We start from the raw sequence: 27,594 nt of genomic DNA, 5'->3' as shown, positions 1-27,594 counted from the left end.
TCATAGATTATAGATTAAAGTGAATGTTATTTTGTGATTCAACATGAAAGTGGTTGGTTATTCCACAGTCACATAGCATTATACTCGGGCAGAACCAGCATGACAAAGTGAGTGACAAAGTTGGACCTTTGAATTACAAGTACAATCCTTCCACGCCATTCCCATTCAACCAATTTCAATCACAAGGCTTGGATTGATCAGAGATTGTGGAAAAAGTATTTGCCCAAAAATGCCAGGCAACAGGATTGAACCCGCAACCTTGTGATTGCAAATCATACTTTTTAACCATTTGACCACGCTATATATATATTCTTATACACATACATATACGGATGTGCACAAACATACAGACACACACACACACAATCGTACATTCTGCTTCACTGAAGAAATTTAATGATTGCAAACAAGAGCAGACTTACTATCTACTCACCTTGTGTTTCCACCATCATTAACCTACATCTTTAACCTTTTTGATAATGAACTGTCCAAGACTGCCCCTAGCACACTGATGCAAACTTCCAACTTTATAGTGATACAAATTACAATCTTCCATAAAATTTCATGTTAATTTATGTTCTAAACACCGGCTTAAAAATGATTTCAAATTTTTGAGGGGAGGGGAAGTCAATTACATCAACCTCAGTACCTGACTGGTACTTATTTTACTGACCCTGAGAGGATGAAAGGCAAAGTCAACCTCAGTGGAATCTGACTGCAGATGGACACAATGTTGCTCTGCATTTTGTCCAGTGAGCTAACAGTTTTGTCAATTCACTACCTTAAGCCCCAGCTTAACCCTTTAGCATTTAAACCAGCCCTATCAGGCCCAAATATACTACTTGTTTTATGTTGATCACAGCCAAATCTGATCTCTTACACCTACCTTACAATGTCATTCTAAAAATAAGCAATCATATCAAGAATATCTCAAAGCTACAAAATGAGCTGAGACCCCCTTCGGTCATGATTGACCATGGGATTGCACCTAGAAAGTTACCCTCCCAAGCACAAATCCGGGCAAGGTTGTTTATGGAAGGCCAGCAGTCACCCATGCATACCGGCCTCCCCTCTCCACGCCACCAGTGTTATCCAAGGGAAAGGCAAAGGGGCTGATACAGTTTGGCACCTGTGACGTTGCAACTCATTTCTACAGCTGAGTGAAGTGGAGCAACGTGAAATAAAGTGTCTTGCTCAAGAACACAACATGCAGCCAGGTCCAGTCCAGGATTCGAACTCACAACTTCACAATTGTAAGCTCGACGCTCTAACCACTGAGTGATGTGCCTTCACTAAATCTCCCTGAAAACTATTGGGTTGTCCAGAAAGTTCGTGCCGATTTATAGTAGCTTACCTTTTGACTTATTTGCCATGAAACCACCTCAATTCTGGGAAGAGGGTATTTTCAAGTTAAAGGAAAGATGGAGATGCATTGTGCAACAAAATGGTTCATATTTGGTTGATTGAAAATGTAATGGCAAGTATTTATTGACCTTTTTCTTTCCTTTAAAAATCAGCACGAACTTTCCGGACAACCCAATACATTAAGGGCATGCGTGTCTACAGAGTGCTCAGCCACAAAGCCACAAAATAATGCATGATTAACTGAAAACAGTGTGAATAAATAAGCCTAACATTTGGCAAAGTAATCTGAATGCTGAAGGATTAATAATGGTAAAGTTATTTTACTGGTAAAGTTATTTTACTAAATTCTTCAAAGTTATTTACTAATATTTTCAAACTTGATTGAAACAAAGACAATACATTTCAGCAAAAATACAGTAACAAAATGGTTAAAACAAAATATAAGGAATTCACTTTGTTCATCAATTCTGCTCTTCCACTTCTGGTGCAGTTCATTAATATTGGCCTTTTCTTTATCTTTTATTTTGTTATTTATTTATTTATTTATTGGTATTGGGGGTGTCAACGTTTATTATTAAAAAAGTGCAATTTTTTTAATACAAATAAATGAAATTTTCTATATTTTAGATATTTACTTACCTCCCAGTTCTTTCATTTCAAATATACAATCAGTGAATTCTAAAGGCTTAATAAGGAAACCTATAAAAAAAAGACCAAAAATAGTAATTTATGTTGAACAATTTCAAACAAAAATTTAATGAAATCTAATTTAAATTTTACAATAAAATGGAAATTTACTTTAGAAAGACAAAGAATCTAATGAAAACAAGATCAATTTTGCTTTCCATCCCTCCAATAACACATTCATGTGAAGACACATGGTTTACCAGTTTTGGTATTTGGCTCATGATTGTAATATCATGAGTTTGATTCCTGACGGAGTGTTGTGTTCTTGGGCAAGACACTTTATTTCATGTTGCTTCAATCCACTCAGCTAGAAAAAATTAGTAGTACCTGTAATTCAAAGGGGCCAGCCTTGTCACACTCTGTGTCATGCTGAATCTCCCTGAGAACTACATTAAGGGCATGCGTGTCTACAGAGTGCTCAGCTACTTGCATGTTTATTTCATGAGCAGAGAGTTCCATTGATCAATTCAACTGGAACACTCATCGTCGTAACTTATAGAATTTCTAAGTGATCACTCTAGTAGCAAGAAATACTAACCAAATCTCCCTTTAGTTAGACACATGGAGCTCAAACAGGTGTTCAAGGTGGTTGTTGGCACAATGGTTGATAATTTTGTGGGTGTTTACTAAGTCAGTTGCCAGACATCGGAGCTTCAATGTATCTATGCCCAGGAAAGCAAGGCATTCAGAGTATGGTAGATGCCTGATGGAGGATATTCACTTGCTCGCATGTCTTTGAACAGTTTCCAGGAGGTCAATGTCCTGAGCAAGATAGGGGTTTCAGATCAGTGTTGCAAATTCTAAGTGTGGCCGCACCATAGCCATATACAGCTTTAAATAGATAGCTAGAGAATGGCTGACAAAGGTCATATAAGTAATTCATTGCATCAACATTTTATATGACCCCTCAGAGTCATATGAAGCCTGGCTGAGAATCACTGATTTAACTCCATAAGTGCCACGGTCTCAAATTTAAATATGAAGTGTAATTCTTTCCCTTTCTTTGAGTGTGTAAATCCAAGCTGTGCAGAGATGCCACACAGTTATATATGGATAATGGAATGGCTTATTGTGTTGAAGTAGGTGATGACAGGTTGGCCTGGCATATGTTGTAGCATAACCTGAATGTACTCTCAGAAGTGACCAGCAAAGTGACAGCCTGTCTCAGTCATGTAAAGTGTATCACAAAGTTTGCAGATGATGCAATATATGAAATTGGAAGATGTACAACAGAAGTTTGGTGTAAGGTAATACTGTAACTTAGACCTGGTGATGGTTGTAGCATCATTAACCGTCCAGCATTCAGATTATTTTGTCAAAATGTAATACTTATTTATTCATATTGTTTTGAATTAATCATGGATTATCACATAACTTCAAGATTTCGATGATGTGATTGTTTATTTTAGATGACATTGTAGGGTAGCTGTGAGAGGCCAGACGTGGTCAGTTTGGACATAAAACAGATGGAATATTTGGGCCAGATATGGCCTGTTTAACTGCTAAAAGGTTGATGTAAACTGGCACTCTATCGGTTACAATGAAAAGGGTTCCAGTTGAGCTGAGCATTCCACAAGACATGTGTACCCTTAACATTGTTCTAGGGAGATTCAACATGACACAGAATGTGACAAGGCTGGACATTTGAAATGCAGATATTACTCACTTTTGCCAGCTGAGTGGACTGGAGTAACATAAAATAAAATGTCTTGCTGAAAGCCACAACATGCCATGGGGGATTGAACTCATGACCTTATGATCATAAGCCAAATACCCTAACCACTAAGCCATGCACCTTCACTTGTCATTAATGTAGGACAGGTATTAATTTGTTGGTGAGCACATTTAAAAATACCTGGTTGTGTAAAGTTGGGTTCTGTGTATCTCCTGACTGGGAGAGAGTCAAGGTTCCTTTCTTTCTTGAAGTCAAAGAGAAGGTGGTATGGAAAATATCAGAACATTTGTAGGGGCAGATAGAAAGCAGGATTCAGAAGTTATGTATGAGAATGTGTTTTGATTGGAGGATGGATAGATGAAAGATGAAGATGAACGAAATACGGTTTGTAGGTGTGTGTGAAGAGAGCAGGAGAAAAACTAATTAGTTGAACTCTAATCAGATTTTGATAAAAACCAAATGTTAAATTAAGAAAAGCCATGGTGATGTTTTAGCAGAAATTATAATGTACCTCACTGGATGTAATGGACTGTTTAGCTTTGTGTTTCTATGTACTGAGTTCAAATCCTACCAATGTGACCCTTTTCTATCCTTGCTTTTTATCTTTCCAAAAAGAAAATAAATATGCAATCTGATGAAGGGGGCCTTTAAGTGATCACTCAATCAGATATAAACATCATTCAAATCTTCCTTTAATCAGGGCCTACCATAATGAAAAAGAAGCATGAATCTGAATAAACTTTTCTTTTCTTTTACTTGTTTCAATCATTAGACTGCAGCCATGCTGGAGCATCACCTTAAAGAATTTGTAGTCAATCAAATTGACCCCAGTATGTATTTTAATTTTTTTAAACCTGGTACTTAGTCTATCAGTCACATTGCAGAACTGCTAAGTTACAGGGATGTAAACAAACCAACACCACTTGGTAAGAGATGACAGGGAACAAACACAGACACAAAGACAACACACACACACATACAATGAGCTTCTTTTCAGTTTCTGCCTACCAAATTCACTGACAAGGTTTTGGTCAGCCTGAAGCTATAATATAAGACACCTACCCAAGGTGTCATGCAGTGGAACTGAACCTGGAACCATGTGGTTGGGAAGCAAACTTCTTACCTCACAACCACTCCAAAATAAATAAATAAAAGTAAGGCTGAGGTGCTTTTAAAGCATAGGTCTACTTGATCAAGGCTGACCCGGGGCTAAACAGAAATAACAATAATAAAACATATATCGGTAATATACTAAATATTGATTAACTGATTATATATCTCATCTGACAAAAAACAGAACTCTGCCTAACTAAAGAAAAAAACTAAATAAAGAAAAATCCGATGGCCTCAATTTAAATGTCACTCTGGTAAATTTCATCCCTGTTTTCATTAGATTCTTTGTCTTCCTAAAGTAAAATTCTATTTTATTATAAAATTTAATTGATGTTCTAATCTAATTTTACACAACGGTGATTTTTATTGATGTTTTCGAATGAATATATTGATTCATGTATTGAGAAGACGGCATTCAACATAAGGTTATGTAAACAAGAAGGGAAAAAAATAAATAAATCACACCAATTAGATGTAATTAACAGCAAGGTATATGTCTGTACATGATTAATATCAGTTTATGTCGAAGAAAGAGCGCCAGTGGTTAAATCTGCACAAGATCTTTCCAGCATCTTCTTCCTTAGTCATGCTTATGATGGGATGACGAGGCTGGTGTATGACAGCTTCTGTACTTTCACTTTACCTTATCATGACATAATATCATGCTTAACAAAACAGGTGATGAGTACAAGCCAACAAAACGACCTCTACATGATTGTAAGACATGCTAGAAATACTAAGCAAATATTCCTCTCCTATATTTTTCGTTGAGCCCTAATACTCAGAAGGCTGGTTTTCTGGCTTCCATAACAGATTAAGTGACTGAGATCACAACATTCCCTTGAACAGGACAGAAGCCTGTTTCGGGGTTCAAATTACATTGACCCCAATTAATTTATTGGTACTTTATTTTATCAATCCCAAATGGATGAAAAGGTAGAGTTTATCTCAGCAGGATTTGAACTTTGTGACATTTTCCTTCTGGCTCATTATGTTCTAAGTGCTTTGTCTAATGTGCTAACAATCCTGTCAGCTTGCTGCCTTTCAAATTATATTATACCACTTAAAAAAAAAGCAAGGACGCATTAGATGATCGCCAATAGTCATAGCTGGAACGCTTTTGATCATTGGTCCACTGAATCAGAACTGACCTGAAGTTAAACAACAGCAAATGGATTGTACATATGCATTCGGCGTAACACAAACAGGCTACAGTTGTATATCAAAAGAAATTTGTTTGAAGTTCGACATAAATTTCAGAGACAGGTATTGGCATGGCTGTGCAGTTAAGAAGCTCACTTCTCAACTACATGGTTCAGGTTCGATCCCACTACATGGCACCTTGGGCGAGTATCATCTACCATAGCTGCAGGCCAACCAAATCCTTCTAAATGAATTAGGTAGATGGAAACCAAAAGAAGCTCACTGTATCATGATGGCACCAGTGCCCAGCATAGCCTTCCTGGCACTTGTGCCGGTGGCACGTGTAAAGAAATTCAAGCAAGATCGTTGCCAGTGCCGCTGGACTGGCTCCTGTGCAGGTGGCACATAAAATACACCATTTTGAGCGTGGCCACTGCCTGTACCACCTGACTGGCCTTCGTGCTGGTGGCACATAAAAGCACCCACCACACTCTCGGAGTGGTTGGTGTTAGGAAGGGCATCCAGCTGTAGAAACTCTGCTAGATCAGATTGGAGCCTGGTGCAGCCTTCTGGCTTGCCAGTCCTCAGTCAAATCGTCCAACCCATGCTAGCATGGAAAGCGGATGTTAAATGATGATGATGATGAGAGAGAGTAAAATAAGGATTCAGATAGAATCAGGTACTTGAAGAGATATGCCCCAGGTAGGGTTGGATAAAACTGTGGTTCTGGTCTATGGTTGGTAAGTATCAAATAGGATATTCTGATTGTGTACACAGAGAAAACCAACCCTATGAGTATTTAGTACCTAGGGGCTGGTCCAAATCACACGTTTCTTTGAACAATACATTGTTAGTATACTCTAGGGTGTCTGACAATTTGTAAATCCCCTTGGTGTATTATAAGCAAATGAATAATAACATATGAGGGATAATTGTCAGCTCATTACAACTGTTTCTTACGTTTGTTTTTCAGAGAAGAAAGAGAACATTACTGCATTGAAAAAACTATAATCATCAGATGAAACATAATTTTACAAACAAAAGAATATCCCAAGGATACAGCAGAGATGTGGCTGAAGTCTGCCAAGGCCAACTATATATATATACGAGAGAGTGCTGAAAAGTTCCTAGCTTTAAGGGTATCATAAAAGGCCTGGTTGGAGGCCCAGCCTTCTGAGTTCTTTTAGAGGGCCTAAAAAAAAACTGAACAACTGCTGCAATAAGTGTGTGAATCTGCGACGGGTATATGTTGAATACAATCATAATTAACTGATCCTCCTATATTTTATTTTATCCAAAGCCAGGAATTTTTCTGTACAACAAAAACCCTGAAGAGATTCTACCCCTTACAGCTTAAATTCTTAACATTGAAATATTTCAGAGTCTATTATGAGTTTTATAAAAACCAATGAGGGAACCTCTATGTGGTCTCTCAAAATGTTAGGGAAATAAATAAAAGGGAATACAATACAGGAGTAGGCATTGCTGTGTGGTTAGGAAAAACACTTTGCAACCTTGAGCAAGTATCTTCTGCTATAGCTCCAGACCAACCAATACTTGTGAGTGAATTTGATAGGCAGAAACTAAGACGGCGAGCTGGCAGAAACGTTAGCACACCGGGTAAAATGCTTAGCGGTATTTCGTCTGCCACTACGTTCTGGGTTCAAATTCCACCGAGGTTGACTTTGCCTTTCATCCTTTCGGGGTTGATAAATTAAGTACCAGTTACGCACTGGGGTCGATGTAATTGACTTAATCCCTTGTTTGTCCCCTCTATGTTTAGCCCCTTGTGGGCAATAAAGGAATAAGAAACTGTGTGGAAGTCTGTCATGTAGGTATGAGTGTGTGTGTGTGTGTGTGTGTGCACGCATGCATCCTTGTGTTTGTCCTCCATCACCACTTGACAAGCTGGTGTTGGTTTGTTTACACCCCCATAATTTAGCAGATTGGCAAAAAGAGATCAACAGAAGATGAATTACCAAACTTTAAATAAGAATAAGTACTGGGGTTCATTTGTTCAACTAAACCTTCCAAGGCAATAACCCCAGTATGGTTAAACATCAATGACTGAAACATCTAAAAGATAAAGCATCATAGATATACAAGAAGATGGGGAAGGTCATGACTGGAACAACTTTGATTATAGGTTTGCTCAATCAATGATGCCCCTGGGCTAACCAATAACAACACTCACCTACTGTAGGCTCCAATTTGTCAACAGAATCGTTACTTAAGGCATATATAATAGCACTCTTTCCGGATCCAGTAAGTCCCAAACACAACACTTGAAATACAGGCTTTTCTGGTGGGCTACGACAGGTACAACAAACTCGACGACCAAACTGCAAGGTTCAAGAAAAAAATATGTTATTATTAAGATATTCATCAAATCTGTCATTAAGATATTTATCAATTTTTTCTAATGAACAAAATAAGAGAGAGCTAGAGGAATTGAATCAATGTAGATGGAATTGAAGTGTTCATTTAAAAATGCAATGAAACACGTTCCTTTATATTGTTTTGGTTTGAAAGAAGGACTGTGTTTATCTCATCTTCTTTCAGGGCTCTGCTAGATAATGAGATTGTAGTGACACCTATAGCAGACGACTGTTATATGTTCAATGTCCGGAGTTTTATCCACGCATGCGCAGGGACTAGTTCTGGAAGGAATACAGGAAGAGTCTCATGCGCATGCGTAGAGTTCGACACCCAGCTTTGGCGCCTTTTCTCACTCTCTTCGTTCGCTGATCTTCGTTGAGCCTAGACGTTCCATCGAGCTCTCTCCAACATTCCAGCACTAGAGCTACACAAATAACCACGAACTTCATTGACGGCGTCTCAGTAACCAAAGGCGACAAGCTACCGAATTCCCTCCAAGCATGAGCCGAATTCCACTGTAAATAAATATTGTTGTGTTGTTCAGAATCTGCGTTCCGTTGTTTCTTCAAGAAATTTAGTGTATGGAAGCGGAGTACACCTAATGGTGTATAACCTCTTTCCTACAAGATCAATGTTATTAGTGTTTGTGAACTGTTTCATGTCAAAAGCTGCAGGAATAACCTGTGAAGTAAATGAATTCCAGAGGAAGAAGGACAGGATATAGTTGTCAGTGAAGGGCCTGCACAAGGAAGGATATATTATGGTTGATGAGAAGGGAAGAAAGGGAGAAATTGTATGAGATCAGTCAGCCAATCACCCAGCTCTAAGGAGCAGAGGCCAACACAGTGGTGGTAGAAAAGGCAGAGAGTGATATGTGACAGTAGGTACTTCAATGTAAGGAAGAGTAAAGTAACTTCAGGCAGTCTCTCTTTTGACACAGTCCAAGACATCAGTGAGAGTGGCAGTAGCACCATCCCAGATTTGCCAGCAGTACTACAGTTTTGAAATCATCACTAATGAGTTATCATTTCACCCCTAACAATTAAAGTTAATTTTTTTTTTTTTGAATTTTGTATTGCTTTTTATACACACACACACATATAACATCAGCAGCATCATCATAAGTATGTATGTATGTATGTATGTATGTATGTATGTATGTATGTATGTATGTATGTATGTATGTATGTATGTATGTATGTATGTATGTATGTATTAGGCCCAGATATGGCTGTGTGCTTGCTTCCCAACCATATGGTCTTACGTTCAGTGCTATTGCATGACATCTTGAGCAAGTGTCTTCTACTATAGCCTTAGGTTAACCAAAGCCTTGTGAATGTATCTGGGATCTGGTAGACTGAAACTGAGAGAAGCCCATTGTGAGAGAGTATGTGTGTGTGTGTGTGTACATATATAGAAAGACAGAGAGGTATATGTGTGAAAGTGTGTGTGTGTGTGTGTGTGTGTGCGTGTGTGTGTGTGTGTGTGTGTGTGCACATGTGTGTGTACTCTTGTCTTGACATCATGTGACGGTTGTAAACGAGTTTCACTGTTATACAAGTGATGTTGTTTGTTTCCAGTCTCCCATGCAAAACATATCTGACCCTAAGGAAATGTAAACTTGCTCGAAAACAGGTGAGAGTTGGCAACAGGATGGACATCTGGCCTCAGAAAATCTGCCTGAACAAATTCCATCTGACGCATACGAGTATGGAAAAGTTGATATTAAATGATGATGATGGTGGTCATCATCATCATCATCATCATCATCATTTGTAAACATAGATGTGAAGTACTTTCCTCAAGGTATATAGTTAATACTTTTTAATCTTAAATAGAGCTCAAAGCAAATTCTAACTTCCATATATCTTGAATATGATTTGTTTATTCGGATATATCCACTAAAAACACAGCCAAATAATTAATTAAATAAAAATACAATATATTTTTAGCAACATTTGATATTTAAAACCAAGCAACTTGTTAAATTTTCAGTCACCACTTTGATTTTATAAATAGAAAGAAGAAAATAGTTTTTTTTTAAAAACATATCTTTCATCTTGAATTTTTTATCTTTTACTTGCTTCAGTCATTGGAGTACAGCCTTGCTGGGGGCATTGCTTTGAAGAATATTTTAGTCAAATGAATCAACCCCAGTACTTATGGTTTGTTTCTTTTCTTTTTTTTTTTTAAAGACTGGTACTTATTCTATAGGTCTCTTTTGTTGCACTGCTAAGTTACGGGGATGTAAACAAACCAATACCAGTTGTCAGATGGTAGCAGGTGGATGGGTGACAAACACAGACACAAGGACACACACATACATTAATATATATATATATATATATATATATATATATATATATATATATATATATATATATATATATATATATTTCGTATGTGTATTTCGTGTGCAAGATTCTTGATGTGGATATGTGTGTTGAAAGAAATACAATTAAACCTTGGGAGAGGCATTATGCCGGTAATAAACACACGCACCAGTGTGTTTATTACCGGCATAATGCCTCTCCCAAGGTTTAATTGTATATATACTGAGGGTGATATATTGAATATTAATTTCAATTTAAAACCAGTGGTCTAGTATATAAAAAAAATCTGATAATTCAGGTAAATTGTATTACATGCGTATAAGAAGGGATGACCACTAAGTGGACATCCAATATGCTAGAAAGAGGTCATCAACGACCTGACCACAAAGAAAAATAATGTTCTCCAGAAAAAAAATTGGTGTTTGCTGAATTTTTTTTCTGGAGAACATTATTTTTCTTTGTGGTTGGGTCGTTGATGACCTCTTTCTAGCATATTGGATGTCCACTTAGTGGTCATCCCTTTTTATACGTATATATATATATATATATAATATTCGTAGCCACTTTAACATGGCTGTCCATTCAAGCAGACTCTACTGCGATTTCATAACCCCAAGAGGACAGCTGCATCCAATAAAATTGCAAGCGGGGGGGGGGGGGGGGGGACCATCTCCTAGCGATGGAACCAATAGACCAGTCCTGGTTTCAGGCTATTTCAGCCAATCACCCAGCTCTAAGGAGCAGAGGCCAACACAGTGGTGGTAGAAAAGGCAGAGAGTGATATGTGACAGTAGGTACTTCAATGTAAGGAAGAGTAAAGTAACTTCAGGCAGTCTCTCTTTTGACACAGTCCAAGACATCAGTGAGAGTGGCAGTAGCACCATCCCAGATTTGCCAGCAGTACTACAGTTTTGAAATCATCACTAATGAGTTATCATTTCACCCCTAACAATTAAAGTTAATTTTTTTTTTTTTGAATTTTGTATTGCTTTTTATACACACACACACATATAACATCAGCAGCATCATCATAAGTATGTATGTATGTATGTATGTATGTATGTATGTATGTATGTATGTATGTATGTATGTATGTATGTATGTATGTATGTATGTATTAGGCCCAGATATGGCTGTGTGCTTGCTTCCCAACCATATGGTCTTACGTTCAGTGCTATTGCATGACATCTTGAGCAAGTGTCTTCTACTATAGCCTTAGGTTAACCAAAGCCTTGTGAATGTATCTGGGATCTGGTAGACTGAAACTGAGAGAAGCCCATTGTGAGAGAGTATGTGTGTGTGTGTGTGTACATATATAGAAAGACAGAGAGGTATATGTGTGAAAGTGTGTGTGTGTGTGTGTGTGTGTGCGTGTGTGTGTGTGTGTGTGTGTGTGCACATGTGTGTGTACTCTTGTCTTGACATCATGTGACGGTTGTAAACGAGTTTCACTGTTATACAAGTGATGTTGTTTGTTTCCAGTCTCCCATGCAAAACATATCTGACCCTAAGGAAATGTAAACTTGCTCGAAAACAGGTGAGAGTTGGCAACAGGATGGACATCTGGCCTCAGAAAATCTGCCTGAACAAATTCCATCTGACGCATACGAGTATGGAAAAGTTGATATTAAATGATGATGATGGTGGTCATCATCATCATCATCATCATCATCATTTGTAAACATAGATGTGAAGTACTTTCCTCAAGGTATATAGTTAATACTTTTTAATCTTAAATAGAGCTCAAAGCAAATTCTAACTTCCATATATCTTGAATATGATTTGTTTATTCGGATATATCCACTAAAAACACAGCCAAATAATTAATTAAATAAAAATACAATATATTTTTAGCAACATTTGATATTTAAAACCAAGCAACTTGTTAAATTTTCAGTCACCACTTTGATTTTATAAATAGAAAGAAGAAAATAGTTTTTTTTTAAAAACATATCTTTCATCTTGAATTTTTTATCTTTTACTTGCTTCAGTCATTGGAGTACAGCCTTGCTGGGGGCATTGCTTTGAAGAATATTTTAGTCAAATGAATCAACCCCAGTACTTATGGTTTGTTTCTTTTCTTTTTTTTTTTTAAAGACTGGTACTTATTCTATAGGTCTCTTTTGTTGCACTGCTAAGTTACGGGGATGTAAACAAACCAATACCAGTTGTCAGATGGTAGCAGGTGGATGGGTGACAAACACAGACACAAGGACACACACATACATTAATATATATATATATATATATATATATATATATATATATATATATATATATATATATATATATATTTCGTATGTGTATTTCGTGTGCAAGATTCTTGATGTGGATATGTGTGTTGAAAGAAATACAATTAAACCTTGGGAGAGGCATTATGCCGGTAATAAACACACGCACCAGTGTGTTTATTACCGGCATAATGCCTCTCCCAAGGTTTAATTGTATATATACTGAGGGTGATATATTGAATATTAATTTCAATTTAAAACCAGTGGTCTAGTATATAAAAAAAATCTGATAATTCAGGTAAATTGTATTACATGCGTATAAGAAGGGATGACCACTAAGTGGACATCCAATATGCTAGAAAGAGGTCATCAACGACCTGACCACAAAGAAAAATAATGTTCTCCAGAAAAAAAATTGGTGTTTGCTGAATTTTTTTTCTGGAGAACATTATTTTTCTTTGTGGTTGGGTCGTTGATGACCTCTTTCTAGCATATTGGATGTCCACTTAGTGGTCATCCCTTTTTATACGTATATATATATATATATATAATATTCGTAGCCACTTTAACATGGCTGTCCATTCAAGCAGACTCTACTGCGATTTCATAACCCCAAGAGGACAGCTGCATCCAATAAAATTGCAAGCGGGGGGGGGGGGGGGGGACCATCTCCTAGCGATGGAACCAATAGACCAGTCCTGGTTTCAGGCTATTTCTGCCACTCCTCAGCACTGGACACTTCATCTGCCAAAGATGATAGCAGCTCGCTTCTGCACACAATATATATATTATTTGTCAGGACAACTACTGCGCTGATCAATTTTATTGGATGCAGCTGTACATTGTTAACCAGCTACAGGAGATGTCCTGTTGGCATTAAAAAACCACAGTACAGTCCACTTGAATGGACAGCCGTGTTAAAGTGGCTACAAATATTACTTGTCAGTACAACTATTGCGCTGATCTCTTAGAGAGATTTTAGAACAAGAATTTTTACTTGTTGCAAAATCAGCGACTGAGTGTTCACTTGAATATATATCATCATCATCATCATCCTCATCATTTAATGTCTGCTTTCCATGCTGGCATGGGTTGGACGATTTGACTGAGGACTAGCAAACCAGATGGCTGCACCAGGCTCTAATCTGATTTGGCAGAGATTCTACAGCTGGATGACCTTCCTAATACTAACCACTCAGAGAGTGTAGTGGGTGCTTTTACGTGCCACCGGCACGAGGGCCAGTCAGGTGGTACTGACAACGGCCATGCTCAAAATGGTGGTTTTTACGTGCCACCTGTACAGGAGCCAGTCCAGAGTCACTGGCAATGACCTCGCTCGAATGTTTTTCCATGTGCCACCAGCACAAGTACCAGTAATGATCACACTAAAATGGTGCTATTTATGTGCCACTGGTCTGGAAGCCAGACAGCTGCTCTAACTGTTTTGATCCATACATGTAACTCCCAATAAATGTATTGAGTGCCTTTCCTTTTTTTGTCCACTCTCATTACGAAAAATAAATCCTTATATATATATATATATATATATATATATATATATATATATATATATATATATTTATGTATGTATTATGTATATATATAGGTGCTGGTATGAGTGCGTGGTAGGAAGTTTGCTTCCCAGCCACATGGTTCCAGGCTCAATCTCACTGCATATCACCTTGGTCAAATGTCTTCTACTACAGCCTCAGGCCAACCAAAGCCTTATGAATAAATTTGGTAGATGGAAACTGAAACCCACCGCATACGTGTGTGTGTGTGTGTGTGTGTGTGTGTGTGTGTGTGTGTGTCTGTGTGTTTGTCTCCAGCCACTGCTTAACATCCCCATAACTTAGCAGCTTGGCAAAAGAGACTGATAGAATAAGTACCAAGTTTAAAAAGAAAATAAGTACTGGAGTCGATTAATTCAACTAAAATTCCTCAAAGTGGTGCTCCAGCATGGCCACAGTCAAATGACTGAAACAATAAATAAAAGATAAAAAATAAACTATATAAAGTCAGAAGGTATGAGAGGTGAATACACTTAGTTGACCACTTGCCATTGCAAGGATTACAGCTGTTTAACAGCCTTGTTCATATAATAATAATTTCAGAGTGTAATAAATTATGTTTATATATGTAAATTACAAATGTAATTTACAAATTAATGCAGAGGAAGAAAGCTTGCTCATCAGATCACCAGAAGATCATGGTTACATCATTGTGTGTGATGTAACCTTGGTTACATCATTGAACCGGTGATGATGTAACTATAATGTTCTTTTTCCATCCATTTTTTTATTTTCCTCTCTCCTCTCTCCTCATTTCGTTCTGAAGGTGAGAGTAGGCTTGAAAATTTGAAGAATTCTTCCATTCTTCCTGTGTGTCAAGCTAATACACCCCGGTTGTTGTTCCTTCATCTGTCTCCGTCTTTTGTTTGCAGCATCATTTAGAACCATGTGTGTGTGTGAGGAGGGGGAAGGTGTGTATGGGGGGGGAGGTGTGTATGGGGGGAAGGTGTGTATGGGGGGAAGGTGTGTATGGGGGGAAGGTGTGTATGGGGGAAGGTGTGTATGGGGGGAAGGTGTGTATGGGGGGAAGGTGTGTATGGGGGGAAGGTGTGTATGGGGGGAAGGTGTGTATGGGGGGAAGGTGTGTATGGGGGGAAGGTGTGTATGGGGGAAGGTGTGTATGGGGGGAAGGTGTGTATGGGGGGAAGGTGTGTATGGGGGGAAGGTGTGTATGGGGGGAAGGTGTCTATGGGGGGAAGGTGTGTATGGGGGGAAGGTGTGTATGGGGGGAAGGTGTGTATGGGGGGAAGAGGGTGCGGGTTTATACTTTTCTTGCAAAAATAAAACAGCAATTGAAATAATCTAATGAAATCAAAGCAAACCAACAAACATATTTAACTTTTCTCTCTTTAAATATAATGTCAGTTTAGAATTTTCTATGAAATATTTGCCACATGAACAAATAGTTTAATGGAAAGTTCTTTTCAGAAATAATTGACTAGACTACTCTGTTATCAAATTCCGGTTTCAATCTAGAATAGTTAACATTAGCATAATAACAATAAAAAAAAAAAAAACCCACAATTTCAGGCTGGTGAATACCAAAATAATTTGGACAGAATAAATGAAGTAGAGTGATACAGTAAATGAATGTATTTGTTTTACATATACATAATGCACATACCACATATGCAAGACATACCAAGCGCACACACACAAACACACAGATACACACATACACAGGCAAGCACACAAATACAAACATACACAAACACACAGTCACACACACATACATACAAACATGTACACAAATGGAAACACACATGTCCATGTACACACACACACATAAGCACACACAAATACATATAAATACAAACACTAATATATGCACAGAAACAAACACACACACACACATGTACACACACACAGCACACATATACAAGCACAAACACACATATACAACTATATATCCATCTTAGGCAAATGTGTATATGGATTTAGCTATACATGAATGTGTGATGTTGTGTGTGTGTGTGTGTGAAATTAAATGAAAAAAGAGTAGAGTGGAATTACTGCATATATAGATATAGTACATTTTCATAGTTACTGTAGAGCTAAATGATAAGCAGGTCATATATTCTAAGTAGGTTAGTTGCTCAAGCATTTAGCTGGTATTCAGCAAAGCTTAGCAGCTGCTAAGCCACACTGGCTGGTGTCACCTTAACTTTGATAAACCAGTTCTCATGAACCAGTGTTTTCCTCATTGAAAAAATTCCAGCCAGAGAAAAAGAAACAGCCAATTCACTTTCATAAATACAGATGTAATGTTCTATAGTTTTATAATGTCTAAAGTATTAGCAGTGAAGGCATGTTGTCTAGTGGATAGTGTGTTTGCACTCACAAATAATCGTGGTTTTGATTCCCAGACAGGGGTGGTATGTTGTGTTTTTGAGCAAAACAATTTATTTCATGTTGCCCCAGTTCACTCAGCTGTATATGAGTACAAGCAGAGCTGGATTAACCATTAAACAAAATAAGTGAAAATTTATTATATTTAAAGAGAGAAGGCCATTAGGGGCCCACCAGAAGGATACTTGGGGGCTGCATGCAACCCTTGGAGCTGTGGTTGGAAACCACTGCTTTAGAGTGTCTGGTGGGAAGCTTCATGGTATTTGTTCTGGATATTTGCATTCAAAGTTCAAATCCTACCATGACCTTCTTGGGTAATAGACAGTCTGTCCCTCATTTTTAATACATTTACTTGTCCTTTGAGTGCTTTTTAGGAACAAGGCCAGGGTCCTGTTTTTATTCAGTATTTCTTAATTATTTGTGAATGTGCAGAAAACAACTTCTGCCACATTCCAGGGAGAAAAACTAGAAGTGGTTGATAGCTTCCACTATCTTGGTGACCAAATTACCAGTGGAAGGTGGGTGCGCTGAAAGCGTAGCTGCTAGAATTAGAATAGCCTGGGCAAAGTTCAGAGAGCTCTTACCTCAGCTGGCGACAAAGGGTCTCTCTCTCAGAGTAAAAGGCAGATTGTATGACGCATGCGTACGAACAGCCATGCTTCATGGCAGTGAAACATGGGCCATGACTGCTGAGGACATGCGTAGGCTCGCAAGGAATGAAGCCAGTATGCTCCGATGGATGTGTAATGTCAGTGTGCATACTAGACATAGTATCAGTACCTTGAGAGAAAAGTTGAACTTACGAAGCATCAGTTGTAGTGTGCAAGAGGGACGACTGCGCTGGTATGGTCATGTAGGATAGCTGTGTGAAAAAGTGCCACACTTTAACAGTTGAGGGAACCTGTGGAAGAGGTAGGCCCAGGAAGACCTAGGATGAGGTGGTAAGGCACGACCTTCGAACATTGGGCCTCACCGAGGCGATGACTTCTGACCGAGACCATTGGAAATATACTGTGCGCGAGAAGACCCGGCAAGCCAAGTGAGACCTAAATCTAAGGCCCAGCCAGTCCACTTATGCGTACCTTCCCTCCTTCATTGGACACTAAATTCCACTTGTGAAGACCTGTTGAGGCAAGTGAAATCGAAATCAAGTTAAGTTGGACACTAAACCCCACATGCGAAGACCTGTTGAGGCAAGTGACATACAAATAGATCGTTGCCGTGACCCTGAACTGGCTATTGTGCGGGCCGTCGTAGGATTTTCGAGCGAGATCATTGCCAGTGCTCCTGGACTGGCCCATGTGCGGGCAACACATGAAATCTTTCGAGAGGGATCGTTGCCAGTGCCCCTGGACTGGCTCATGTGCGGGCGACACATGAAATCTTTCAAGCGGGATCGTTGCCAGTGCCTCTGGAATGGCTCATGTGCGGGCGACACATGAAATCTTTCGAGCGAGATCGTTGCCGGTGCCCCTGGGCCGGTTCTTGTGCGGGTGACACATGAGGTTTTTCGTGCGAGATCGTTGCCGGTGCCCCTGGGCCGGCTCTTGTGCGGGTGACACATGAGGTTTTTCGAGCGAGATCGTTGCCGGTGCCCCTGGACTGGCTCATGTGCGGGCGACACGTGAAATCTTTCGAGCGGGATCGTTGCCGGCGCCCCTGGACTGGCTCATGTGCGGGCGACACGTGAAATCTTTTGAGCAGGATCGTTGCCTGTGCCCCTGGACTGGCTCAAGTGCGGGCGACACATGAAATCTTTCGAGCGGGATCGTTGCCGGTGACCCTGGACTGGCTCTTGTGCAGGCGACACATGAAATCTTTCGAGCGGGATCGTTGACGGTGCGCCTGGACTGGCTCATGTGCGGGCGACACACGAAATCTTTCGAGCGTGATCGTTGCCGGTGCCCCTGTACTGGCTCATGTGCGGGCGACACGTGAAATCTTTCAAGCGGGATCGTTGCCAGTGCCCCTGGACTGGCTCATGTGCGGGAGACACATGAAATCTTTTGAGCGGGATCATTGCAGGTGCCCCTGGACTGGCTCATGTGTGGGCGACACATGAAATCTTTCGAGCGGGATCGTTGCCGGTGCCCCTGGACTGGCTCATGTGCGGGCGACATGTGAAATCTTTCAAGCGGGATCGTTGCCAGTGCCCCTGGACTGGCTTATGTGCGGGCGACACGTGAAATCTTTCGAGCGGGATTGTTGCCGGTGCCCCTGGACTGGCTCATGTGCGGGCGACACATGAAATCTTTCGAGCAGGATCGTTGCCGGTGCCCCTGGACTGGCTCATGTGCGGGCGACACATGAAATCTTTCGAGCGGGATCGTTGCCGGTGCCGCTGGACTGGCTCATGTGCGGGCGACACGTGAAATCTTTCGAGCGGGATTGTTGCCGGTGCCCCTGGACTGGCTCATGTGCGGGCGACACGTGAAATCTTTCGAGCGGGATCGTTGCCGGTGCCCCTGGACTGGCTCATGTGCGGGCGACACATGAAATCTTTCGAGCGGGATCGTTGCCGGTGCCGCTGGACTGGCTCATGTGCGGGCGACACGTGAAATCTTTCGAGCGGGATCGTTGCCGGTGCCCCTGGACTGGCTCATGTGCGGGCGACACTTGAAATCTTTCGAGCGGGATCATTGCCGGTGCCCCTGGACTGGCTCATGTGCGGGCGACACATAATATGTTTCGAGCGGGATCGTTGCCGGTGCCCCTGGACTGGCTCATGTGCGGGCGACACGTGAAATCTTTCGAGCGGGATCGTTGCCAGTGCCCCTGGATTGGCTCATGTGCGGGCGACACATATAATCTTTCGAGCGGGATCGTTGCCAGTGCCCCTGGACTGGCTCATGTGCAGGCGACACGTAAAATCTTTCGAGCGGGATCGTTGACAGTGCCCCTGGACTGGCTCATGTGCGGGTGACACGTGAAATCTTTCAAGCGGGATCGTTGCCAGTGCCCCTGGACTGGCTCATGTGCGGGCGACACGTGAAATCTTTCGAGTGGGATCGTTGCCAGTGCCCCTGGACTGACTCATGTGCGGGCAACACGTGAAATCTTTCGAGCGGGATCGTTGCCAGTGCCCCTGGACTGGCTCATGTGTGGGCGAAACATGAAATCTTTCGAGCGGGATTGTTGCCAGTGCCCCTGGACTGGCTCATGTGCGGCCGACACATGAAATCTTACGAGCGGGATCGTTGCGGGTGCCCCTGGACTGGCTCATGTGCGGGCGACACATGAAATCTTTCGAGCGGGATCGTTGCCGGTGCCCCTGGACTGGCTCATGTGCGGGCGACACGTGAAATCTTTCGAGCGGGGTCGTTGCCTGTGACCCTGGACTGGCTCATGTGCGGGCAACACGTGAAATCTTCGAGCGGGATCGTTGCCGGTGCCCCTGGACTGGCTCATGTGCGGGCGACACATGAAATCTTTCGAGCGGGATCGTTGCCGGTGCCTCTGGACTGGCTCATGTGCGGGCGACACATGAAATCTTTCGAGCGGGATCGTTGCCAGTGCCCCTGGACTGGCTCATGTGCGGGCGACACATGAAATCTTTCGAGCGGGATCTTTGCCAGTGCCTCTGGAATGGCTCATGTGCGGGCGACACATGAAATCTTTCGAGCGAGATCGTTGCCGGTGCCCCTGGGCCGGTTCTTGTGCGGGTGACACGAGGTTTTTCGTGCGAGATCGTTGCCGGTGCCCCTGGGCCGGCTCTTGTGCGGGTGACACATGAGGTTTTTCGAGCGAGATCGTTGCCGGTGCCCCTGGACTGGCTCATGTGCGGGCGACACGTGAAATCTTTCGAGCAGGATCGTTGCCTGTGCCCCTGGACTGGCTCAAGTGCGGGCGACACATGAAATCTTTCGAGCGGGATCGTTGCCGGTGACCCTGGACTGGCTCTTGTGCAGGCGACACATGAAATCTTTCGAGCGGGATCGTTGACGGTGCGCCTGGACTGGCTCATGTGCGGGCGACACACGAAATCTTTCGAGCGTGATCGTTGCCGGTGCCCCTGTACTGGCTCATGTGCGGGCGACACGTGAAATCTTTCAAGCGGGATCGTTGCCAGTGCCCTTGGACTGGCTCATGTGCGGGAGACACATGAAATCTTTTGAGCGGGATCATTGCAGGTGCCCCTGGACTGGCTCATGTGTGGGCGACACATGAAATCTTTCGAGCGGGATCGTTGCCGGTGCCCCTGGACTGGCTCATGTGCGGGCGACATGTGAAATCTTTCAAGCGGGATCGTTGCCAGTGTCCCTGGACTGGCTTATGTGCGGGCGACACGTGAAATCTTTCGAGCGGGATTGTTGCCGGTGCCCCTGGACTGGCTCATGTGCGGGCGACACATGAAATCTTTCGAGCAGGATCGTTGCCGGTGCCCCTGGACTGGCTCATGTGCGGGCGACACATGAAATCTTTCGAGCGGGATCGTTGCCGGTGCCGCTGGACTGGCTCATGTGTGGGCGACACGTGAAATCTTTCGAGCGGGATTGTTGCCGGTGCCCCTGGACTGGCTCATGTGCGGGCGACACGTGAAATCTTTCGAGCGGGATCGTTGCCGGTGCCCCTGGACTGGCTCATGTGCGGGCGACACATGAAATCTTTCGAGCGGGATCGTTGCCGGTGCCGCTGGACTGGCTCATGTGCGGGCGACACGTGAAATCTTTCGAGCGGGATCGTTGCCGGTGCCCCTGGACTGGCTCATGTGCGGGCGACACTTGAAATCTTTCGAGCGGGATCATTGCCGGTGCCCCTGGACTGGCTCATGTGCGGGCGACACATAATATGTTTCGAGCGGGATCGTTGCCGGTGCCCCTGGACTGGCTCATGTGCGGGCGACACGTGAAATCTTTCGAGCGGGATCGTTGCCAGTGCCCCTGGATTGGCTCATGTGCGGGTGACACATATAATCTTTCGAGCGGGATCGTTGCCAGTGCCCCTGGACTGGCTCATGTGCAGGCGACACGTAAAATCTTTCGAGCGGGATCGTTGACAGTGCCCCTGGACTGGCTCATGTGCGGGTGACACGTGAAATCTTTCAAGCGGGATCGTTGCCAGTGCCCCTGGACTGGCTCATGTGCGGGCGACACGTGAAATCTTTCGAGTGGGATCGTTGCCAGTGCCCCTGGACTGACTCATGTGCGGGCGACACGTGAAATCTTTCGAGCGGGATCGTTGCCAGTGCCCCTGGACTGGCTCATGTGTGGGCGAAACATGAAATCTTTCGAGCGGGATCGTTGCCAGTGCCCCTGGACTGGCTCATGTGCGGCCGACACATGAAATCTTACGAGCGGGATCGTTGCGGGTGCCCCTGGACTGGCTCATGTGCGGGCGACACATGAAATCTTTTGAGCGGGATCGTTGCCGGTGCCCCTGGACTGGCTCATGTGCGGGCGACACATGAAATCTTTCGAGCGGGATCGTTGCCGGTGCCTCTGGACTGGCTCATGTGCGGGCGACACATGAAATCTTTCGAGCGGGATCGTTGCCAGTGCCCCTGGACTGGCTCATGTGCGGGCGACACATGAAATCTTTCGAGCGGGATCTTTGCCAGTGCCTCTGGAATGGCTCATGTGCGGGCGACACATGAAATCTTTCGAGCGAGATCGTTGCCGGTGCCCCTGGGCCGGTTCTTGTGCGGGTGACACGAGGTTTTTCGTGCGAGATCGTTGCCGGTGCCCCTGGGCCGGCTCTTGTGCGGGTGACACATGAGGTTTTTCGAGCGAGATCGTTGCCGGTGCCCCTGGACTGGCTCATGTGCGGGCGACACGTGAAATCTTTCGAGCAGGATCGTTGCCTGTGCCCCTGGACTGGCTCAAGTGCGGGCGACACATGAAATCTTTCGAGCGGGATCGTTGCCGGTGACCCTGGACTGGCTCTTGTGCAGGCGACACATGAAATCTTTCGAGCGGGATCGTTGACGGTGCGCCTGGACTGGCTCATGTGCGGGCGACACACGAAATCTTTCGAGCGTGATCGTTGCCGGTGCCCCTGTACTGGCTCATGTGCGGGCGACACGTGAAATCTTTCAAGCGGGATCGTTGCCAGTGCCCTTGGACTGGCTCATGTGCGGGAGACACATGAAATCTTTTGAGCGGGATCATTGCAGGTGCCCCTGGACTGGCTCATGTGTGGGCGACACATGAAATCTTTCGAGCGGGATCGTTGCCGGTGCCCCTGGACTGGCTCATGTGCGGGCGACATGTGAAATCTTTCAAGCGGGATCGTTGCCAGTGTCCCTGGACTGGCTTATGTGCGGGCGACACGTGAAATCTTTCGAGCGGGATTGTTGCCGGTGCCCCTGGACTGGCTCATGTGCGGGCGACACATGAAATCTTTCGAGCAGGATCGTTGCCGGTGCCCCTGGACTGGCTCATGTGCGGGCGACACATGAAATCTTTCGAGCGGGATCGTTGCCGGTGCCGCTGGACTGGCTCATGTGTGGGCGACACGTGAAATCTTTCGAGCGGGATTGTTGCCGGTGCCCCTGGACTGGCTCATGTGCGGGCGACACGTGAAATCTTTCGAGCGGGATCGTTGCCGGTGCCCCTGGACTGGCTCATGTGCGGGCGACACATGAAATCTTTCGAGCGGGATCGTTGCCGGTGCCGCTGGACTGGCTCATGTGCGGGCGACACGTGAAATCTTTCGAGCGGGATCGTTGCCGGTGCCCCTGGACTGGCTCATGTGCGGGCGACACTTGAAATCTTTCGAGCGGGATCATTGCCGGTGCCCCTGGACTGGCTCATGTGCGGGCGACACATAATATGTTTCGAGCGGGATCGTTGCCGGTGCCCCTGGACTGGCTCATGTGCGGGCGACACGTGAAATCTTTCGAGCGGGATCGTTGCCAGTGCCCCTGGATTGGCTCATGTGCGGGTGACACATATAATCTTTCGAGCGGGATCGTTGCCAGTGCCCCTGGACTGGCTCATGTGCAGGCGACACGTAAAATCTTTCGAGCGGGATCGTTGACAGTGCCCCTGGACTGGCTCATGTGCGGGTGACACGTGAAATCTTTCGAGCGGGATCGTTGCCGGTGCCCCTGGACTGGCTCATGTGCGGGCGACACGTGAAATCTTTCGAGTGGGATCGTTGCCAGTGCCCCTGGACTGACTCATGTGCGGGCGACACGTGAAATCTTTCGAGCGGGATCGTTGCCAGTGCCCCTGGACTGGCTCATGTGTGGGCGAAACATGAAATCTTTCGAGCGGGATCGTTGCCAGTGCCCCTGGACTGGCTCATGTGCGGCCGACACATGAAATCTTACGAGCGGGATCGTTGCGGGTGCCCCTGGACTGGCTCATGTGCGGGCGACACATGAAATCTTTCGAGCGGGATCGTTGCCGGTGCCCCTGGACTGGCTCATGTGCGGGCGACACGTGAAATCTTTCGAGCGGGGTCGTTGCCTGTGACCCTGGACTGGCTCATGTGCGGGCAACACGTGAAATCTTCGAGCGGGATCGTTGCCGGTGCCCCTGGACTGGCTCATGTGCGGGCGACACATGAAATCTTTCGAGCGGGATCGTTGCCGGTGCCTCTGGACTGGCTCATGTGCGGGCGACACATGAAATCTTTCGAGCGGGATCGTTGCCAGTGCCCCTGGACTGGCTCATGTGCGGGCGACACATGAAATCTTTCGAGCGGGATCTTTGCCGGTGCCCCTGGACTAGCTCATGTGCGGGCGACAAACGAAATCTTTCAGGCGGGATCGTTGCCGGTGCCCCTGGACTGGCTCATGTGCGAGCGACACATGAAATCTTTCGAGCGGGATCGTTGCCGGTGCCCTGGTCTGGCTCATGTGCTGGCGACACGTGAAATATTTCGAGCGGGATCGTTGCCGGTGCCCCTGGACTGGCTCATGTGCGGGCGACACCTGAAATCTTTCGAGCGGGATCGTTGCCGGGGCCCCTGGACTGGCTCATGTGCGGGCGACACATGAAATCTTTCGAGCGGGATCGTTGCCGGTGCCCCTGGACTGGCTCATGTGCGGCCGACACGTGAAATTTTACGAGCGGGATCGTTGCCGGTGCCACTGGACTGGCTCATGTGAGGGCGACACGTGAAATCTTTCGAGCGGGATCGTTGCCGGTGCCCCTGGACTGGCTCATGTGCGGGCGACATGTGAAATCTTACGAGCGGGATCGTTGCCGGTGCCACTGGACTGGCTCATGTGAGTGCGACACATGAAATCTTTCGAGCGGGATCGTTGCCGGTGCCCCTGGACTGGCTCATGTGCGGGCGACACGTGAAATCTTTCGAGCGGGATCTTTGCTGGTGCCCCTGGACTGGCTCATGTGCGGACGACAAACAAAATCTTTCGAGCGGGATCGTTGCCAGTGCCCTGGTCTGGCTCATGTGCGGGCGACACGTAAAATCTTTCGAGCGGGATCGTTGCCGGTGCCCCTGGACTGGCTCATGTACGGGCGACACGTGAAATCTTTCGAGCGGGATCGTTGCCGGTGCCCTTGGATTGGCTCATGTGCGGGCGACACGTGAAATCTTTCGAGCGGGATCGTTGCTGGTGCCCCTGGACTGGCTCATGTGCGGGCGACACGTGAAATCTTTCGAGCGGGATCGTTGCCAGTGCCCCTGGACTGGCTCATGTGCGGGCGACACATGAAATCTTTCGAGCGGGATCTTTGCCGGTGCCCCTGGACTGGCTCATGTGCGGGCGACAAACGAAATCTTTCAAGCGGGATCGTTGCCGGTACCCCTGGACTGGCTCATGTGCGAGTGACACATGAAATCTTTCGAGCGGGATCGTTGCCAGTGCCCTGGTCTGGCTCATGTGCTGGCGACACGTGAAATATTTCGAGCGGGATCGTTGCCGGTGCCCCTGGACTGGCTCATGTGTGGGCGACACCTGAAATCTTTCGAGCGGGATCGTTGCCGGGGCCCCTGGACTGGCTCATGTGCGGGCGACACGTGAAATCTTTCGAGCGGGATCTTTGCCGGTGCCCCTGGACTGGCTCATGTGCGGACGACAAACGAAATCTTTCAAGCGGGATCGTTGCCAGTGCCCCTGGACTGGCTCATGTGCGAGCGACACATGAAATCTTTCGAGCGGGATCGTTGCCAGTGCCCTGGTCTGGCTCATGTGCGGGCGACACGTAAAATCTTTCGAGCGGGATCGTTGCCGGTGCCCCTGGACTGGCTCATGTGCGGGCGGCACGTGAAATCTTTCGAGCGGGATCGTTGCCTGTGCCCCTGGACTGGCTCATGTACGGGCGACACGTGAAATCTTTCGAGCGGGATCGTTGCCGGTGCCCTTGGACTGGCTCATGTGCGGGCGACACGTGAAATCTTTCGAGCGGGATCGTTGCCGGTGCCCCTGGACTGGCTCATGTGTGGGCGACACGTGAAATCTTTCGAGCGGGATCGTTGCCAGTGCCCCTGGACTGGCTCATGTGCGGGCGACACATGAAATCTTTCGAGCGGGATCTTTGCCGGTGCCCCTGGACTGGCTCATGTGCGGGCGACAAACGAAATCTTTCAAGCGGGATCGTTGCCGGTACCCCTGGACTGGCTCATGTGCGAGCGACACATGAAATCTTTCGAGTGGGATCGTTGCCAGTGCCCTGGTCTGGCTCATGTGCTGGCGACACGTGAAATATTTCGAGCGGGATCGTTGCCGGTGCCCCTGGACTGGCTCATGTGCGGGCGACACGTGAAATCTTTCGAGCGGGATCGTTGCCAGTGCCCCTGGACTGGCTCATGTGTGGGCGAAACATGAAATCTTTCGAGCGGGATCGTTGCCAGTGCCCCTGGACTGGCTCATGTGCGGCCGACACATGAAATCTTACGAGCGGGATCGTTGCGGGTGCCCCTGGACTGGCTCATGTGCGGGCGACACATGAAATCTTTCGAGCGGGATCGTTGCCGGTGCCCCTGGACTGGCTCATGTGCGGGCGACACGTGAAATCTTTCGAGCGGGGTCGTTGCCTGTGACCCTGGACTGGCTCATGTGCGGGCAACACGTGAAATCTTCGAGCGGGATCGTTGCCGGTGCCCCTGGACTGGCTCATGTGCGGGCGACACATGAAATCTTTCGAGCGGGATCGTTGCCGGTGCCCTGGTCTGGCTCATGTGCTGGCGACACGTGAAATATTTCGAGCGGGATCGTTGCCGGTGCCCCTGGACTGGCTCATGTGCGGGCGACACCTGAAATCTTTCGAGCGGGATCGTTGCCGGGGCCCCTGGACTGGCTCATGTGCAGGCGACACATGAAATCTTTCGAGCGGGATCGTTGCCGGTGCCCCTGGACTGGCTCATGTGCGGCCGACACGTGAAATTTTACGAGCGGGATCGTTGCCGGTGCCACTGGACTGGCTCATGTGAGGGCGACACGTGAAATCTTTCGAGCGGGATCGTTGCCGGTGCCCCTGGACTGGCTCATGTGCGGGCGACATGTGAAATCTTACGAGCGGGATCGTTGCCGGTGCCACTGGACTGGCTCATGTCAGTGCGACACATGAAATCTTTCGAGCGGGATCGTTGCCGGTGCCCCTGGACTGGCTCATGTGCGGGCGACACGTGAAATCTTTCGAGCGGGATCTTTGCTGGTGCCCCTGGACTGGCTCATGTGCGGACGACAAACGAAATCTTTCGAGCGGGATCGTTGCCAGTGCCCTGGTCTGGCTCATGTGCGGGCGACACGTAAAATCTTTCGAGCGGGATCGTTGCCGGTGCCCCTGGACTGGCTCATGTGCGGGCGGCACGTGAAATCTTTCGAGCGGGATCGT

The 27,594-nt window shown here is 45.6% G+C and overlaps 1 protein-coding gene across 1 annotated transcript in view; it reads right to left on the bottom strand.

Moving 5' to 3' along the window:
* LOC106880727 (ADP-ribosylation factor-like protein 15) overlaps positions 1-27,594 on the bottom strand; it is a 191,207-nt gene that overhangs the window by 51,089 nt on the left and 112,524 nt on the right. Inside the window, exons 2-3 of the mRNA XM_052971044.2 lie at positions 8,178-8,325; positions 2,005-2,064 (exon numbers count right to left, since the gene is read on the bottom strand). Coding sequence (XP_052827004.1) covers positions 2,005-2,064; positions 8,178-8,325 — 208 coding nt within the window. The remainder of the gene's footprint in view (positions 1-2,004; positions 2,065-8,177; positions 8,326-27,594) is intronic.

Source organism: Octopus bimaculoides, chromosome 10, assembly GCF_046866305.1.
Source record: "Octopus bimaculoides isolate indiv1 chromosome 10, ASM4686630v1, whole genome shotgun sequence".
Lineage (NCBI taxonomy): Eukaryota > Metazoa > Mollusca > Cephalopoda > Octopoda > Octopodidae > Octopus > Octopus bimaculoides.
Note: the sequence above shows the minus strand (reverse complement) of the source record. Positions and strands in the feature narration are given on the sequence as shown.